Here is a 17,012-nt window from a genome sequence, read left to right as displayed (position 1 = left end):
TAGACACAGGTCTCCAACTAGACTCTGCCAAGACCAGGCACCTGCTAATTACATTTAGACAGTCTTCTATGTAGATTTTTGGGGAGGATTTGGATGGGGAGGTCATAATCACTTATTCTGAAGTGAGACTATATTTGGCCCAGTAAATTCTGCTTGTGGTCCAGGTTTCAGAAATCTCAGCCCCATTTTAATTCCAGAGTAGTTGTAGAGGGCTCAGGACTTCTGAAACTCAGTCCTTGTGTTCTGTGAGGGACCATTCTCCTGCTCATTTTCCAGGGCTGTATTTCAACCCTTCTTGCTGGAACTGTGTAGAAGTTTCCCCTTCTCACTAGTGGCTCCATCAAATGTCCACAGGAGACCATTTTCCCCCTAGAAATGCCTGAGGGAGATGTGAGACCACTCCTTATGGGCACATTTTTGCAGCATTTAAGGGATGCAGAAAGTCTCACAGCTCTCTCTGTTTTCAGCTCATTTCAACTTTACCATTCTAAAACCATATGTGTGCACTGCCAATCCCATCACGAAGAGCCATGTTGGCTTGCACAGCTACAGAAGCTATATAAAGGTCTTCTTCACTCCGCTCAATCATTGCATGCATAGATTATAGGAAAAGAGAAGCATGGGGGTTCCTAAACTTAAAACATACATAAAAATATATAGAGAAAGGTAATTCACTTGCTGCCCCTGAGAATCTGACATCCGAAGGAGCTAAAATAAACTAATACTATTGCACCTCATGTTGGAGTAGCAGGCTACACCTAAACTTCTGTCTTGCTTGCAGTGGACTGTCAGGAGTTTTGATGGCAAATGTCATAGAACAGTATGTGTTGGAAGGAGTTGCCCTTTAACAGTAGGCATCTAACTCCTGCTAGGAATCTCCTTGCAAAATCAAGTTCTTTCCTTTTCATGGTTTAACTGGAAAAAAATGTTGTGTTTTAATTTACTGAAAGAGACTTTGGAACTTACCTTTGTGGTCTGGCAGTGTGATGTGAAAGTAACTTTTGCAAAAGGATCAGAAAGTCCAGTGCTGTCAGCTGCGATGAGCCCTCTCGCCTGATACATGTGGGCTCTCAGCTGGAAGAGGTGCAGGGCTACGTCATTGCAAAGAAAACAGTAATGTCAGCTTCCAGGAAATGATGCAGCACATAGGTAGGAAGGGAAGATTCACCACCTGGCATCCAATCAGGATCTGACAAGGGGAACTTTTGCTAGCACACTCACTAATGAAACATCTGAGACTTCTGTATTCACTTAAAATCAATGTCTGATGTAAGTCTCAATTGCAAGGTTGTTAACTGCCAGTTTTTATCTCCCATCGCTGGCTTATCTACTAGATGTTCAACATGGTAGTGTCATCAGGAGAAGTGAAAGATGCTTCCTCACTGTGAGGAAACAGACCCATGGGGCAGGGAACAAAAATTGCAAGAGTACAGGTCCTTTTTTTCCCCTTACATCTGCAAAGTGTCAGTGGCAGGACTGATGACTTGGCAATGAAACCAGCCTTTTCTGATCAAAAGATGCTAAGCTGTGATCGTCTTAGAACAGTTACTTTAAACAGAGGGTTTGAAGCCCTTTGAAATAGGGCTTTTGGAGCCATGTGTTTCTTACAAGCCCTCTTAATTGCTAATATGGAGAAGAAACAGTGCCTTACTTTTATACAGCAGACAGGCAGGTGAGGGCATCACACTGTGTCCTGAGCTGGTTTTGGATGGTATGTCGGTCTCATATCCTACAGGTAAATTCTCCATGATGCTATGGGCAAAGCTGGCGGGTCCAAGCCATAGGTAGATGTCAACCTTTGCCTGCACAGTCCAGCCCAGTGGGCGCTTGCCTGGTAACTGGAGAAAAAAATCCACCCATCACCAACAAACTGAGGAAAGAGAGATGGCTGGATGCTGAGTCCTACCAAGCCAAAATGAAATAAAGGAGCATTCACTGAGTTGATAAACTGAAAAATATAATTTCCTCACAGTGGGCCCTGAGACTCATTTAGCACAAGGAAATTCTGTGATTCTTAGGGAAGAAATGAATAATTTTCTCAGCTGAAAGTCTACATAAATGCCATACTGGCTAATATGCAGATGTTTGTGCAGACTAGCTCATAGGTACAAGCATATCAGTGCTGGCTGGTACCTTACTTCCTCAGACTTCTGCTCACTGTACATTTCATGCAGTTTTGCTGGTCTCCAATAGTTAGTCCTGTGTATTACTAAAAATATTACTCCGCTGGGTAGGTCAGAAAACATATTCCAGTATAAAACATTATTAGTTTTGACAAACAATACTATAATTTCCTTCCTCTCCTCTCCCACTTCTTCTAGATCTGCTAAGCTCAGTGTTTAGTATTATCTGTTCTTAAGTTAATGCTTGATATTGAAGGGGCTGGTATTTTTTTTGTTCATTTGGGCAAATATACTGTGCTTATCAAGTACCTATGGTAACTATCAGGAGCTTATTTCTATCTGCTCTTTAGCTGTATTTTAAGGGAGTGCCCACAGCAGCTCCAGGTGAAAGACCACTAAATAGTCATTATACAAAGTTACTATTGTCTCATGTGCTTGGGCTTTTCCTGTTGGCCATAATAAAAATTATGTTGCATAATATTCCACTGCCAGGTACTACCAGTCACACTGCCTTTGTAGGAGTATATCCACTCAGATTTTTGTTCAAGACGATTAATCCCATAACAGTATTTTCGACATAAGTTGCACAAACCTAAGCACATTTTAAACATCAAGCATAAATACCTGCTGTATTGCCTCTGAATACCCAGGTTGCCTTGATATGTGTGTTGCTGTGTGCTGATCTCTTACCAATCTCCTTCTGGACTTTCATGTGCTGCATTCTAACATCTTTGCCAGCAAAGAGGCTGTATCTCTTCTATTTGTTTATGTATATAGCTATAGATAAAAAATGCTATAAACTTGCCATAACAAGTAGTGAGATAATTAATTACTCAGACACCAAAAGCCTGGCAATGATACAGTGCTGAAGGAAGGATTAGCATAAATATAAGAAATAAACATTAATAGATGGCAGATATAAATGTGTAGACATTTTTAGTATATTACAAAGATGAGCCTGTAAAATACAATCCCTGAAAGAAATTTGAATACTGAATGTTCCCCAGGCATTACCTGTGTTTGCAGAGCACCCCAGACTTACTTTCAGGAAATGTGTTTTAATCTTCCCACAATCCTTGCCTCTCTGCTCTTTCACTGGGGAATAGAGTATGTTTTTTGCTGGGACTCTTGCATATGCAACTCTCTTGTTGCTGCTGAGCATCCAGATGAAGACATCAGGCACCGTATTCTGTGGCTGTTAAAGGATGAGGGATATTGAAGTAAAACTGAACTCTTTCTGTGAGCCTCCACTATTATTTTTTGATAAAACACTCTCTACCAAGAGTTGATTCTCTCATGACTCCTGTGGAGTGACAGATGTGCACCTGGAATAAAAGAGGCTGTCATTTCATGCTTTGCAGTCCAAACCTCCATTCCTAAGCATAGCTGAAAGCAGAGAGCTTTGTAGAGTGACCAAGGAGCACCCACTCTCTAAATCATTTCAGGAGAAACTAAAACTAAAAATCTGGGTACAACTCTGTCTTAGGAAATAATTTACCCACAGACTGCATAAGCTGAAAACATCTACCATGGAAATACCATCAACTTAATCTATACCAGCAAACCAAAAAGGAACAGGGCCAAACTCAAGCACTGTCATGCATTCTGTTTGTAAGGATGCTCTGTGGCATGGCCTTGCCCTATCCCAAATAGCATTTCTCCAAGGAAAACCTGAGTGTGGTTTGAAGCAAAGACCAGCCCAGGGGCTGTTCCCAGGAGGCACTGTGAGCAAAGTCACTCTGGTTTGAGAAGGAAGAGAATTTGGCCATAGGATGCAAAAAATTCCAGGCTGTGCCACTCACTCTCTGAGCCAGGAAATAGCCATGGCCCTGTTTTCTAGCACAGACAGCTCTCAGAGACACAATATTTGACTGACTGGATTTTGACCCTACAAATATGGATGTTCTGCTGTTATCCTCAGGTTTAATAGTACATCCAGATATTGCCTGCAGTGCAAAGTATAGTATAGAGACCCACAAGCTCATACCAGTCCAAATCACTACATCCATACAAGGGGATATAGGAATTCAAATCAGAAAGCAGGCTGTCTGCAAACGACCAGGGCACATATGGGATGACCTTATTTAAATTAAAATTAAAAGAAGAGAAAACTCTCTGTACTGCAACCTCTCGATAACACATAGCCCAGTGTTTCCTGCTCCAGTCTGTTAACAGCTCCATTTAATACAGAACAGGATTGGGTCCAGGTACCCAAAGGAGAACTCTGTAAAACCAGGCCAGGAGTTATTATTCACATGGAATTATGTAAACCAAAGTCAAGCCCTGGATTTTAAATTGGAATTTCTGAATTTCTCTGTGGATTACCTCATCAACTAAAAATCGAATTTTATCTATAAAACTCTGAGTCTCATGCATCATTTCATCCAGTGGCATCTTCTTTTTCTGCTGCTCAACAATTCCCTTGGCATCACTGGACATTGCTTCCTGCAATCAAGAAAGACAATATGCATTTTGTATACATTATCAAGTTGTTTGAACAGGACACAGAAGGAGAAAACAGTCTTAGATTCAAGTTAGAAGATGGAGACACTTGTTTCAAGGTAACAACTACCTTCTTTGCCACAAGAGAAAGTGATCAGCTCTTTGTAGTGGAATAACACAAGACGTGAATGTCTCTCACCTTCGCTTTGTCTTGTATGTATACTGCAGGTATGGAAGTCCCAAGACACAGGGGATTACCACCCAGCATTATTAGATCTCAGTCCTGACAGAATCACAACCAAATTCTGTGCTACAAACAGTAAATTAAGCTAGTAAATCTTCAGATGGCCTGGTCCCAGTTTGGTTTCTTACTGGTTCCCTGGAGGAGGTGACTAGGTCCAGGAATACCAAATTCCAGATACTACTAGTCTTCAAGTTCAGCTCCACCAAAGGCCTAACAGCAGTGTTAACTTGCTGGTTTTCCACTGAACTCAGCATCATCCCTTTTTAAGATGCATGGAAAAGAAAATCAGCTCATTATTATAATGTCTTTTTTGTATTTAAAACCAACATGTTCTGATTTATTTCAGGATATCTTACAACAATTAAGCCCACTGGAGTTTATTTTTAAAAATACTCTTGGATATTATATTCCTACTAATTACAAAGCATTCCAGCATGGTCAAATGAAATGGAAATTAATATGTATACAACTAGTGTGCTTCAGTTAACATCATTGCATTAATGCTTAAAGAGAAAACACACATACCAGCTCCTGCTTGAACAGCATGAGTCTCTTTTTGTCCAAAGCAGTGTAGTTCAGCCCTTTGGGCTTCTTTTCAGCAATGGTAATGAAGGCCCTAGGACACAACAGTAACACATTCTTTAAATGTGTTAATATTTTAATGTGAGTTGCTAAAACACACTGGAATGAAATGTTCTCTCTCTCCTGCAGTACATCAACCAGAAGACAGAGATTCTGAAGTTCACTGAAATAACTATTGAGCACCTATAAGTTTCAAAGAATACAGTCCAAAAACTACACCACATTTCATGGAAAGAGCATTAATATCTATAAATTCAGTTTTATATATATTTTGAGCCAAATCATGCCATCTGACACAGCATTTACTGGGTGGTTTATCCCAGTACGTGAAATTCTTTCTTTTTATGTTAACCTTGTAATTTTTTAAGTATGTCTATCGTACACTTTATTAATTCCTATTTATTCCCATATATGTTATATTCTTAGAGTCTAGAAAGCAAAAATAATATGACAGTAGTCTACTGTCAATACTGAATATTGAAAGTAACAATAAAATATTTTCTCTGTGTAATACAAATATAAATAAAAAGGTGTAAATAGAAATTACAATTTGGTAAGGTCTTTGCTTTTATAGCAGAATAAATAAGTAAATAAATAAATAAATAAATATCAGTAAGTTTACTGGGCTTTTTTTTTATTATCATGAGTTGCCTTGTGTAGCCTGGAATTTGTAGCCAACATATAAAGTTGATTTTCTATATGCCTCTAGTAAATGTATTTACCTGCTTTGACTGACAAAATCATTTAGGGTACTTCTCATTTTCTTCTCGGACGCAATCTCTGAAACCTTGATCAAGTCCTTTACTTGCGCTAATGAGTCTTCCTATGAAAAACACATGAAAAAGTCATTATATAAAGGAGGGCACTTTGTCATTCTGCCAGTGTTATGACACCATTATTCCTGTACGACTAGCAAGAATGAGGAAAGCGACTTCGTTACCTGACAGAACAGGACCTTTGGTGGATCATTACGCTTGAAGTACACAGAGAGAAGACTCTGGCAACATGATTTAGTTTGACCTTTCCCCAGACTCTCCAGCTGCTACTCCAAGCTACTACTGCTTGGAGCAGCTTTGTTTTCTCACTTCTTTGGTGAAGACCAGTTGGTGGGAAATATTCTCCACTAGGTAGGAGGAAAATGGGTAGTTCTCGGCTCTGTTGCAGTAGCTCTGCTGCTTAAATTTAGCAAGTTGCTGGAGTTAGTTAACTTCTCACCTTAGTGGACACCTGAATCCACATGCAAGGTCTACCACAACACCTACTGCTGTCATTGAGAAATGGAGTCTGTCCTCACAAACTAAAATAAATTGCTGGGTTTCCAGCAAGGCCCGTGGGTGTTCAAGTACTTTGACAAACATCTCTCTCATCTCTTCAGATACTTAATTTTCAAATACCTGGGCTCAAAAATGTTTACCTATAAGCCACTGTCTTCTTATGATACAACCTTGCATCACTATGACTTCAGTGCTGTCATTCAAGAGGTATGTAAGGATAAAGAGGGGGTGAATCCTTCTCTAAATCTCAGTGCTTCAAATTAAAATATTTAACATTAGAAGTTGCTTTACAAAAAAGATTGTTTCTTTCTCCAGACCATTGGTAGTGCCAAGTTTAAACAAGGTTAAAAAAAATATAATTATGGGAAAACACTGACTAGGTCAGCACAGTGAGTGCCCATGAGATGATATGCCATTTTGTCTCAATCAGTGTTCTCAAGAAAATTAAAACCAAAAAGTATTCTTTAAAGAGTCTCCAGAATAAACACAGGTTAAACCATGTAAGCTGACAAGACATCAGAGGAGGAGCCATAGGGGATGGAATTATTCTATATCGCACATTTTCATTGTTTGACTATTCTTACAAAGAATAGAACATATCTGAGGAAAGAGGACAGCCCTATGGCCAAAAAAAAAAAAAAATGGTCAGGAATACTTGACTAGCAATTTGGGAAAAAAAAAAAGAGAAGGGGCTGATATCAGCTACTCTTTCACAAAATGAACATCAAGGTTTGCAGTTGGGGGAAATTTTGAAGGCCTGTTTTGGGGAACGCAACTTCTCACTGCTGTATTCTGCTGCATACCTGAGCCTGGGAAGATGGTTGCCACTTACCAGGTGATCTGCCATTTTCTCAAGAGTGTTAGAAGAGTACAGACGAAAGGTCTGGTTGCCCCAGAAGCTCTTGACACAGACACAGGGCTTCCTCTCATCATATGGCAGGTACTGGTAGTTCCTGTGTAAACAAAGCATGGAGCAGATCATAAAGGGAAGAGAGGAGTTCAGGGGGAGGCACTGGAAAGGAAAATTGTTTGGTGCCCTCTCATAGCACAGAAACCAAAGACATGACAGGATGTCATCATATGTGCTAACCAGTAAATATGTGGCAAGAGCTGCGGTGGATGAAGAAATGACCAACATCAAGTGTCTTCAGGCATCAGGCATCAGCACTTTATTGAAGCTTTGCCCTGCTTCTATAGCCTTTTTTCCTCCAGCACTTCCCAAGCACGCGGCATTCTTTCACTTGATTCGTTACCAATTATCACACACGTGCCTAAACAATTGACATGATTGGATAATTCCACCTGTTCACGAGCCTTTCTTTTACTTCTGACTGGTTACTGATTACAGCACAGAACTCAGCCCTTATCTTGTCTCATACACATTCTTGCTTGTTGCTCCACTTTTTTTTATTTTTCACTCAAAGTCAGGAATTAATTGCTCAAGGCTGAAGCCGCCTGCAGCTTCGGCTCTTAAAGCACCAACAAAGAACAAACACAAGCATCACTTATGCTTCCTGTGAGATTCCTGGAGAGAAAAAGCTTGAAGTCAGTGGAACTAATTTCAGTACTTTCCAAAGTGGGAGAAAAGCCAGGGAAAAAGGCATGCAGAGAAGCTCTGAAATAATGCTAACAGTGTGAAGCAACAAGAAAAAAGGAGCAAAGATTAAACTCTGATCACCTGTTCAAGAGCAATGATTGTAAGCGCTGCACAGGAGGACAGGCGCAGCAGAGGGTCCTCGCCACATTACTTTCATGAGGCACTTTTTCCAGAAGTGATAGTTAGTGGAGATTGACGTTCCTTGGCAGAATCTGATATGCAGGACCCTGCTTAGTAAAAGTGATACCGAAATCCTAACCAGTGATAAAATGCATCTGCTGCTCTCTCTTTTCCCACTTTATAACTTGGGTCCAAGTTGCCGTATTGACTGTCATTGTAAATGTTGCTTTCTTTGAGTGTTTAGCTGGATAAGTGTCTTGTACTGAGAAAAATGAAAAAGACGCCAGCATAACTGGAGGCTCTGCAGACTTTAACACACACCTGCCACAGAGCCTGATGTTTTGGTTAGAGTTGTAAATGTCAAAACTATGTACCCGATAAGCATGTTGCCGTCCCTTTATATGAATACTACAGTGTTACGGAACATCATGCTCAGCCACATTGGATTTAACACTAGAGACCTCAGTATTTTCCTTACTAATGGCAGGAAAGTGGAGAGCTTTTTAATGGATATGAACCTCTACAAATTGCTTTATGTTCTTCTGGGAATGGCTCCAACCCAATGCCACTAATACATGCTCTGCAGCTCAGGAGAGGCTATACCAAAAAGATATTTTCTGGTGTATAGTCAATTGTGATCCTTCAGTATTTCTCCACAGAAACTGAGTCCTCAGATAATAAAGAATAAAACTACCCAAACCTCCTGCTCTTCATGATGTTCAACAACTGTCAGAAAAGATAGCTACATTTTCCATTTCCTCTCCTCTGGGAGAGGCTATGATATCCAAGAAAATAGAGTGCATTTGGTGTGGATAGAAGACTTGATTTCTTCCATTTCAAAGTCTCTCTATCTGAGCACAGCCAAGACAGAAGCTCTTGATTATCTGCTCCTGAAATCTAGACCCCCAAAAGGCTGAGTTTCCTAAACATGGGCATCTACCTGTGGGTCCAGAAGGGGCTGGGCCTTTTGTATTTGCTTATAGGGATGTCTCAGATGATAGGTACCCTAAATCACTTCAGACAGAACTGGGCACAAGCGTTTAGCACTAAGCCAAGCCCACAGAAACCAAATCAATTGTCGCCCTTGAACATTCCTAACTTCCACACATCCCTAATAGGTTTATGTGAGAATTTTTATGTTTAAAAAGATTAAAATCTTCTCTACAACTTCATTTTACTGCCCTACGGGATACCAAAAGAGAAACAGAATTTCCCATTCACTTTCTTGTCAGTATCCTACAGTAAGGTGAGCATTTCGCGTTGAATTTGGTGCATAGCACAGCTACAAAGGTCTCAAGCAACCATTAATTTTGGTGTCTTCATAAGAGGGAAGAACAATTCAGCTATCTCTCAATGCCAGAATGTCTTAACCTGAAATTCACAGAGCTTATGAGTCTTTTCATGGGATTTACTAAGAAAATTCTATAGCCATGAAATAATTCGCATGGAAGACAGAACTTTCATGGCTATTATTGCCTCTATGACAATTTAGGGGAACTGCTTTTTCAGTGTTAGCTTATCCTTGCTATACATTTTGACATAAATGTGGAAAATTCCTGGCATTTTCATGGTGTCTGCTTTAGAAGTCTTATTTTAGAAGTCTGCTCCTTTAATTAGTTAGTAGTTTTAATCTCCAAAATGGAGTCTTGTTATTGTTTTCTATTGTTCATTTATGACTCTAAAATGCAGAGTTTATCTGAACTATTGGATATCCCATTAAGCACTGATTAATACTAAAAATATCTAATAATGATACCAGTAAGATGCCAATATGAGATGACAGTCATAAAATCATTAGTTGGTAATCGGTGGCTGGCCAAACTCTTTTAGATAGCACAGGAGGGAAAAAAAGATGCAGTATTTTACATAAATTGAGGAAAAGGGAGCCTTAATGAGAGAAAACTTTGATAATATTGCAGTGAGCCAAGAGGCAAATAACAGATTTGAAGAATGATTCATTCTTTTACGACAGTTCTTAAAATCTAAATTCTTAAGGGACAAACTAAATATCCCACAGTCTCTCAAGAAGGATAATAACCCAGCATATAACCAAATCTGCAGTTCTGTTAATAAGGAGAGGCAACTATCTTTCTGTCAAACATCATTTTTTCACTCTTTCTCTTTATTTATTTACTGTGGAAACAAAAATTTCTACCATGGTATTTTCATTCTTGTTTTCTTCCACTCTTTATTTTATCTTGCAAGAAAGGATGAAAGAACTTTTTAACCTGGCCCAGAAACCAAACAGATCCAGGTCAAAATTTCCCACTTGCTCCTTTTATATGTAAACTGCTTGGCATTACTTGCCCTTCTAAAGGAAGGGGCACCATCTAGTCTTGACACTCAGCAATACTGGGGATCATTCTACCTACCAAAGCAACAGAGAAAATATTTCTTTTTATTAGCATCTTTGAAATGAATTAAACTTTTATACTTCTGTTTCTAAACAAGACCATTTAGAAGAACTGTCCTGCATGTTTTCATCCATTGCTCCATTCTTTTTTTCAAGGACTACTTCCTCCTACATCTGTAACTACTTTTTATTTAGATCTACATCTATAATTACTAGCTTTGGAAAGTGTTCTGAGAAAGCGACTTTATCCTGATGAGATTTCAATATTGTTTTTGTGTTATTCTGCTTCTGGAACTGGTCACTGAGTGGATGTTACTTGTGATCAGAGGATGAAACCCTAAACCAGGGATAGCACTGAAGAAGTTGCATTTGCCTATAGTTTTCCAGTGTATAGTTGGTATAATTCAGCCCTTTTAGAAACACCAAGAGCCCATGAGGCCAAGCTCAGATGAGAGTAAAACAGCTCAAAGCCCATTCAATTCAGTGGAGCCTGGAAAATTTACTGTTGTGAAAGCTGTAATCTAGGATTTAAAAACCTCAACTCCACACAACCTGTTTAATGCTGCCAGGGTTGATTAATGAATCCCACAGGATTATAAAATAGGAACCAGATTCTTGCATTATAAGGTTTTGAAACACAGATCCTCACCTGTTCCCACCTGTGATCAGGGGCTTCTCAGGGGGTGTGGTGGATATCAAGGGTACTCCAAGCTCATGAGAAATTTCATCCTCCGCCTCATGCAGCAGACTTTCTTCCTCTTCTCCATTGCGTGTCTTCTTTTTCCCTCCAGCTCCTGCTGAGACGCCATCAGTAATATTTCCAAAGTTACCTAGAGAGACGGGGTTACAAGTGAAGACATGACTAGCTTGGAGGTGGTAAATCTGAATGAGGTTTAAAAAAAGAGAAAGAGCAGTCATACCAGTGGAAAATCTTGTCCCCTCCTATTCATTAGCTGTTCTGGCCATGCCACAGTTTATAAAGCTCCTGACAAAGTGTGTTGGTCCCAATGACTTTTCAGACTACAGGACAGTGCTTGCTTACCTGCCCTATGTGATACATACCTAGTACACCACCCCCATCACTAAGTGATGTGATCCTCTGGTTGCTGACCACCAGAACCTCAAGCTTTTGCTAAAGAAATTCAGAAGCAAAAACAACACTCCTGTTGATATTTCTAGACCCAGGAGCCTTGATATGTGTTTGATACATATAGCAAATGTATGCCTTCTTTACAACATATGGATGATCATTTCAAAATCTGATCTCACAGGCACTAAAGCTCATTTTCAGACAAGCAAATTTTGCATAGTAGGGTTGCAGAGTTAGTAATAACAATGCTTTGAGGCCTCAGCTTCAAGCCTGATGCCAGACAACTCTGCTAACAATACAGCCATCTTCTCTGACAGAATTTTTCCTTAAAGGGCAATTATCAGCACTGGGAAAGCAGTGCATCCATCGGACTGGTAATTAGAGATTTTATTGTAGACAAGCAGAAAATATTCCCTGCAGGAGAAGGATACGCTGACTAACCCCACACAACATCCAAGTGTGGACTTTTGGTTCAGCTTTTCATGTAAATAATGGCCATTTGCCAAATTTGGATCAAAATTTCAACAGCACAGGTAGCTGGTAGATGTTCAGGTCCAGAATTCAGAGCCAGATTAATCTTTAGTATTAATTCTGACAAGAATCAGTACCCTTTCTTACCCAAATATACAAATGAGTTTTTTGTCATTCTCAGCTCTGCTTCCTGCTAAGTTTCAGCATTACTCATTGATTGCTCTATCACAGACATCTCTCCCTGCACACATAGCCTTACAGTTGAGCACACACAAGAACAAAGATGGGAAGTGCCAGGGTAGTACTGTGCAATTGGACTCTAAGTGAGGCTAGTGCAGAGATAAGTAAACCCCTGAAAGGGAAATGACACCAATTCAAAGTTCTCTCAAGGGAAATTTCTTCTGCTTTGAAAACATCCACTCAATGGTCATGAAAATGTCTTCATTGTCTCTTTAGTCTGCTCCCACAGTGGTACCTCATGTAGTACAGTCCTGCTTTACTCAGAAATAGGACAGGACTTACCAGGAGGATCTCAGAGGACAAGTTGGTGCATGCATTTTGAGGCATGTCTGTACATCACCCCCCTGCCACAGTCCCACATGTAGTTCAACAGAGCTGGCCAAGAGGGTCCACATGGGTCCTTCCCTACAAAGGGGTCAGGGACTGATTGCAATGGGCACCACAGAATGAACTCTGCCCTGAGGTAAATTATATGAGTTGGGTCTCCCAATAGATTAGGACACTAAATACTGGGTGAGTCGCTGTATATACTGAGTGAGAAGATTTGTATTAATACGGGGCATCTGGGAGTAGAGACAACCATACCAGCTTGACTACTACCGAGAGAAATTATGGTCAGGGTCTAATTCAAATGTGCAAGCCTTGCTCTGAAGCTGACTCCTGAGCCCAGAGACACAGCTGCAATAACAAGTAGCATCCCCTTGCTCCTGAGATTCCCTCTCTGCCTTGGAGAAGAGCTTAACACACTTACCAACAGAAACTTCAAAGGTTATTGGCTTGTCCCCAACCTTTCTATCAATCATTGTGGCTTCAAAAAATGTCCCAAAGAGGAGGAATTCCTCAAATTTCTCTTCATAGATCTATTAGGGAAGAAGAAGGCAGAAAAATACATTTATTTTACCTTCCACATTTTTTTTACAGCACAGAGAAGTATTTATAAATCTCTAGTGGCTGTGTTACTGTTGTAGATTTATTGTTCTGAAGTGGTCAGTGAGGCACAGTTTGTAGGAAAAAGTAATGCCTCTTCTCTGAGAAATTGATATGATTGGAAAAAGAGATAAACCTGTGTGACATTGTCCCTGTCAGTATTGTCTAGTTATATCATAACTGAATACATAAAAGCTGTTACCCCTCACTTCATACTCTGCCTTAGCAGTAGCTGTTATTGAATGATTTCAGTATTTTCACATACTCTTATGCCATCACTCAAACTGCACATCTACAGCACTTCAAGGGCCCTTTTAATACAATAGCAACCAAATATCACCATCCCAACAGAAGTAATTTGGCAGTGAATACAGCACTAGTCTTCCTTCATTGCAATAGTAAATGTTGCCATCCCAACTCATCCAGGCAGGGGAGTGCTTGCCCAGCTCTGCTTTCCCTGGGGATGACTTTAACCTACTACCATGTGTTTGTACTATCAAGACTTTGACCTTGCTCAGAGACACTCAGTTCTCAGTCATGCCAGTAAGAGTTAAAGATTTCTGGCATCCACGTTTTATTAGATGTCAGCCCTGTGCAAAAGACTATTGAAACCAACCAGTCCTTCATTTATTTTTGTTTTTATCCTGCTGTCCTTTAAACTACAGGGCCAAAGATGGGTGTCAGTGTGAGGAGGTGCAGTCCTCTCCTTTTTGCCTTCCCTCAGCACAGAAAACAGTAACCCTGTTTTCAGCTTTTTACAGAATTTGGAAGCACAGGAACCAAAGCATCTTGATGCAGCAGCACATCCTGAAAAGTGTAATGACCGTTTGTGGAGTTTTAAGGCACTGTTTGGCTCTGTTTAAACCTATTGGAGCTCCAGCATCTGCTTGTCCTTGGCACACAGCCTCACATGCAGAAGGTTAGCTAACAACTCTAGGGCTCTTGGGCCATTAGCAAAACAAGCTATTAGGCCCAAACCAAGACTAAGCTCAAAGGAGATAAACCCTGTGGTTTGAATTCTCCCCAAATTTACACCCTGACCACTACAATCTCTATAGTACAAACACTACTGATTTCACAGCATGGACACTGAAGCCCATTAGGCAAGGTCAGTATCGGTTTCTTTTGCAACAGAGTGAGGCAATGAATAAAACATCAGCTGTGTATGAATATTTGTTTCCCTAGATTTGCAAAGTAGAAAGAGCTTTTGATACCTCGCATGATCTCTTCATGAGCCTTTGACAAGAAAGGTTGGACCAGACGGTCATTGAGGTCCCTTCCAACTTTGTATTCTATGATTCATTTTGAAAAACCTTTGGTATACACAGTAAAGGAGCATAGGTCTTCGGTGAAAGGATTAACAGCATCACATATCAGAGCCAACACCACAAACAGATTGCAACTCCAGAGTAGCTTTAGCTTCAGCATGAACCCAGAGCACGGGGTGCCTAATAAAGTTGAGTCTCAGAGACTACGTCACACACATCTACTGCCCATTATAAAGAAAGCAAATTGCAAATGTTTAACGTCTTCCTGCTGCTGGAATAGGTCGATAAAGTTGTGCTGTGGGGCTGGGTAATTTGCCTCTGTTGTCTCAGAGGCTCTATAAGACATTTTTCACCTTATTTGTAATGTCTCCAGTGCCTGCTTTTTCTTTCAGAGAGCTGTAATACAATTACGGTGTCTACTGTAGCATGAAATATTGCTGAATGTCAAAATCAAAAGAATATCAAGTATCACTGTATTATGTTGTTGCCTTTTACTCATTCTGTATTTAAAACTGAGGCACAGTAGCCAGAAATAAATCCTTATTACTACTACTAATATTTATTGGTGTCACAGCAGGGTATGTTCCTCTACCTGGAGTATTTAACTAGCACCTAAGACCATACTGTTTGAGCCGCTCACAGTAATAGATTTCTTCCATATAAAGGAAAACCTATATGGAAATAAATTTTCTCTCATGTCACCTCTATTACAAAATTCAGAGAAGAACTGAGGGACAGAGTCAATTTACGACTATATGAGTATATAAAGCAAGACCAGGGTGCAGGTTCACACAACTGGCTTCCAATTACCCATGCCATTTCTCTGCTAACACACTCCTTGACCTGCTCCAGCTAGCACTCATGCTGGCAACAATGAGGAACAGGCCAAGGAAGAGCACCTGTCAAGGCTGGGGCTCAGGACCAAAGAATAATTTCTCCTGCCCTATTTACTTGTACAGACAGAATCAAAAGACCAAGAATCAGATCTGATAAAGGACACGAGGTCGGATTCCCACCACAAAAGCCAAAATTTGTATCAATTACATACAAAAGTGGGGACAATATTGGTTATGAGAATATTTCTCTTCCTGTTTATTGGGTTAAAAAAAAATAAATAGAGCTAGCATATGTACCAATGTGCTGTTGGTCTGAGGCAGTGATGTGACAGAGCAGAGAATCGAAGCTCAAGTATTGGTTCAGCACCTGAGCCCACATGCCCCACCACAACTGCACAACCTTCTCATAGCATCATAGCACAGATCTCCCCATAACGTAGCTCAATACAACAGGTGGAGTCAGGAAATTAACATCAGTTAACACCAGTTGACACTGAGCACATGATTTGCAGCTCCTCTTCTAAAGAGATCAGCGCTCTAAAACTGCATTGACAATGCAAAGTTGGTGAGAGTAAAACAGGCTAGGCTGTATCCCTCTGCACTTGCACAAATTCTGCATCCGTGATTCCCTCCTGACTTCAGTTAACAACTACCAATTTTCTCAAATGAATGCAGGAAATCAGACTTTACAACTATCAGCTGCGCCCATCAGCTCTCTATCATTTAGCATATATTATATCACACAAGTTTCTAGTAGGAAGACATGGATGCAGCTAGTGCAGAAGGGGAAATAGGACAAGAGACTAAGTTTTATGGAAACCAAGTACTACTTGAGATTTTTTTATGAGTTACAGATACATAATAATGTTCCATTTGCACTGCACTATTATAGGAAAGTCTCAAGACTATGGAGGCATTGAGAAGCTGTAGGGAGAACATAAAAGCAGTATTACACTGCCTGAACCCAAATACACACATTGCTGCCATCCTTTGAGACCTAGGGACACATGTCAATCAATTTCACATGTCAATTAATCTCATAATATCATACCAACCTCTGAAGGCACATCGAATGGCTCAACTTCCACTTCGGTTGAGTTCATCTTATCTGAAGGAGCAACTGACTTCCGATCCTCTCCTGCTTTCTCAGTTTTGTCTTTTCCTTTGGGTGCTTTGAAGTCTTTATCTTTAGACGGCAATTTGATATCCTTGATAAAACTGGATAACTTCGACTCACGGGCTCCTCCTGAAAGTATCTCCACAGCAATCTCAATGAAGAGACGTCCTCTGAAGGAGACCCCTTCTCCAAAACCTTCGTTAAGCTCCTGGTGGTCATCTATGAGGCTGTGATTCCTGGGTGAGCCATAAAGGTTGATCCAGGCAGGCCCAAAGGTAGGTAAAAACCCTGGAGATAAAATGCATTTTATGGCATTTGCATTCGGTGT

At 40.3% G+C, this 17,012-nt stretch overlaps 1 protein-coding gene across 1 annotated transcript in view; it reads right to left on the bottom strand.

Moving 5' to 3' along the window:
• Positions 1 to 944: 944 nt before the first annotated feature.
• Positions 945 to 17,012, bottom strand: part of LOC104522990 (fer-1-like protein 6) — a gene marked incomplete at both ends in the record, with an annotated part of 32,519 nt that continues 16,451 nt past the window's right edge. Inside the window, 10 exons of the mRNA XM_010165427.1 lie at positions 945 to 1,091; positions 1,652 to 1,838; positions 3,166 to 3,318; positions 4,449 to 4,568; positions 5,335 to 5,425; positions 6,114 to 6,214; positions 7,498 to 7,618; positions 11,385 to 11,565; positions 13,288 to 13,396; positions 16,623 to 16,972. Of these exons, the coding sequence (XP_010163729.1) occupies positions 945 to 1,091; positions 1,652 to 1,838; positions 3,166 to 3,318; positions 4,449 to 4,568; positions 5,335 to 5,425; positions 6,114 to 6,214; positions 7,498 to 7,618; positions 11,385 to 11,565; positions 13,288 to 13,396; positions 16,623 to 16,972 (1,560 nt within the window). The remainder of the gene's footprint in view (positions 1,092 to 1,651; positions 1,839 to 3,165; positions 3,319 to 4,448; positions 4,569 to 5,334; positions 5,426 to 6,113; positions 6,215 to 7,497; positions 7,619 to 11,384; positions 11,566 to 13,287; positions 13,397 to 16,622; positions 16,973 to 17,012) is intronic.

This window comes from Antrostomus carolinensis, unplaced genomic scaffold, assembly GCF_000700745.2.
Source record: "Antrostomus carolinensis isolate BGI_N321 unplaced genomic scaffold, ASM70074v2 scaffold17583, whole genome shotgun sequence".
NCBI classification, from domain to species: domain Eukaryota; kingdom Metazoa; phylum Chordata; class Aves; order Caprimulgiformes; family Caprimulgidae; genus Antrostomus; species Antrostomus carolinensis.
Note: the sequence above shows the minus strand (reverse complement) of the source record. Positions and strands in the feature narration are given on the sequence as shown.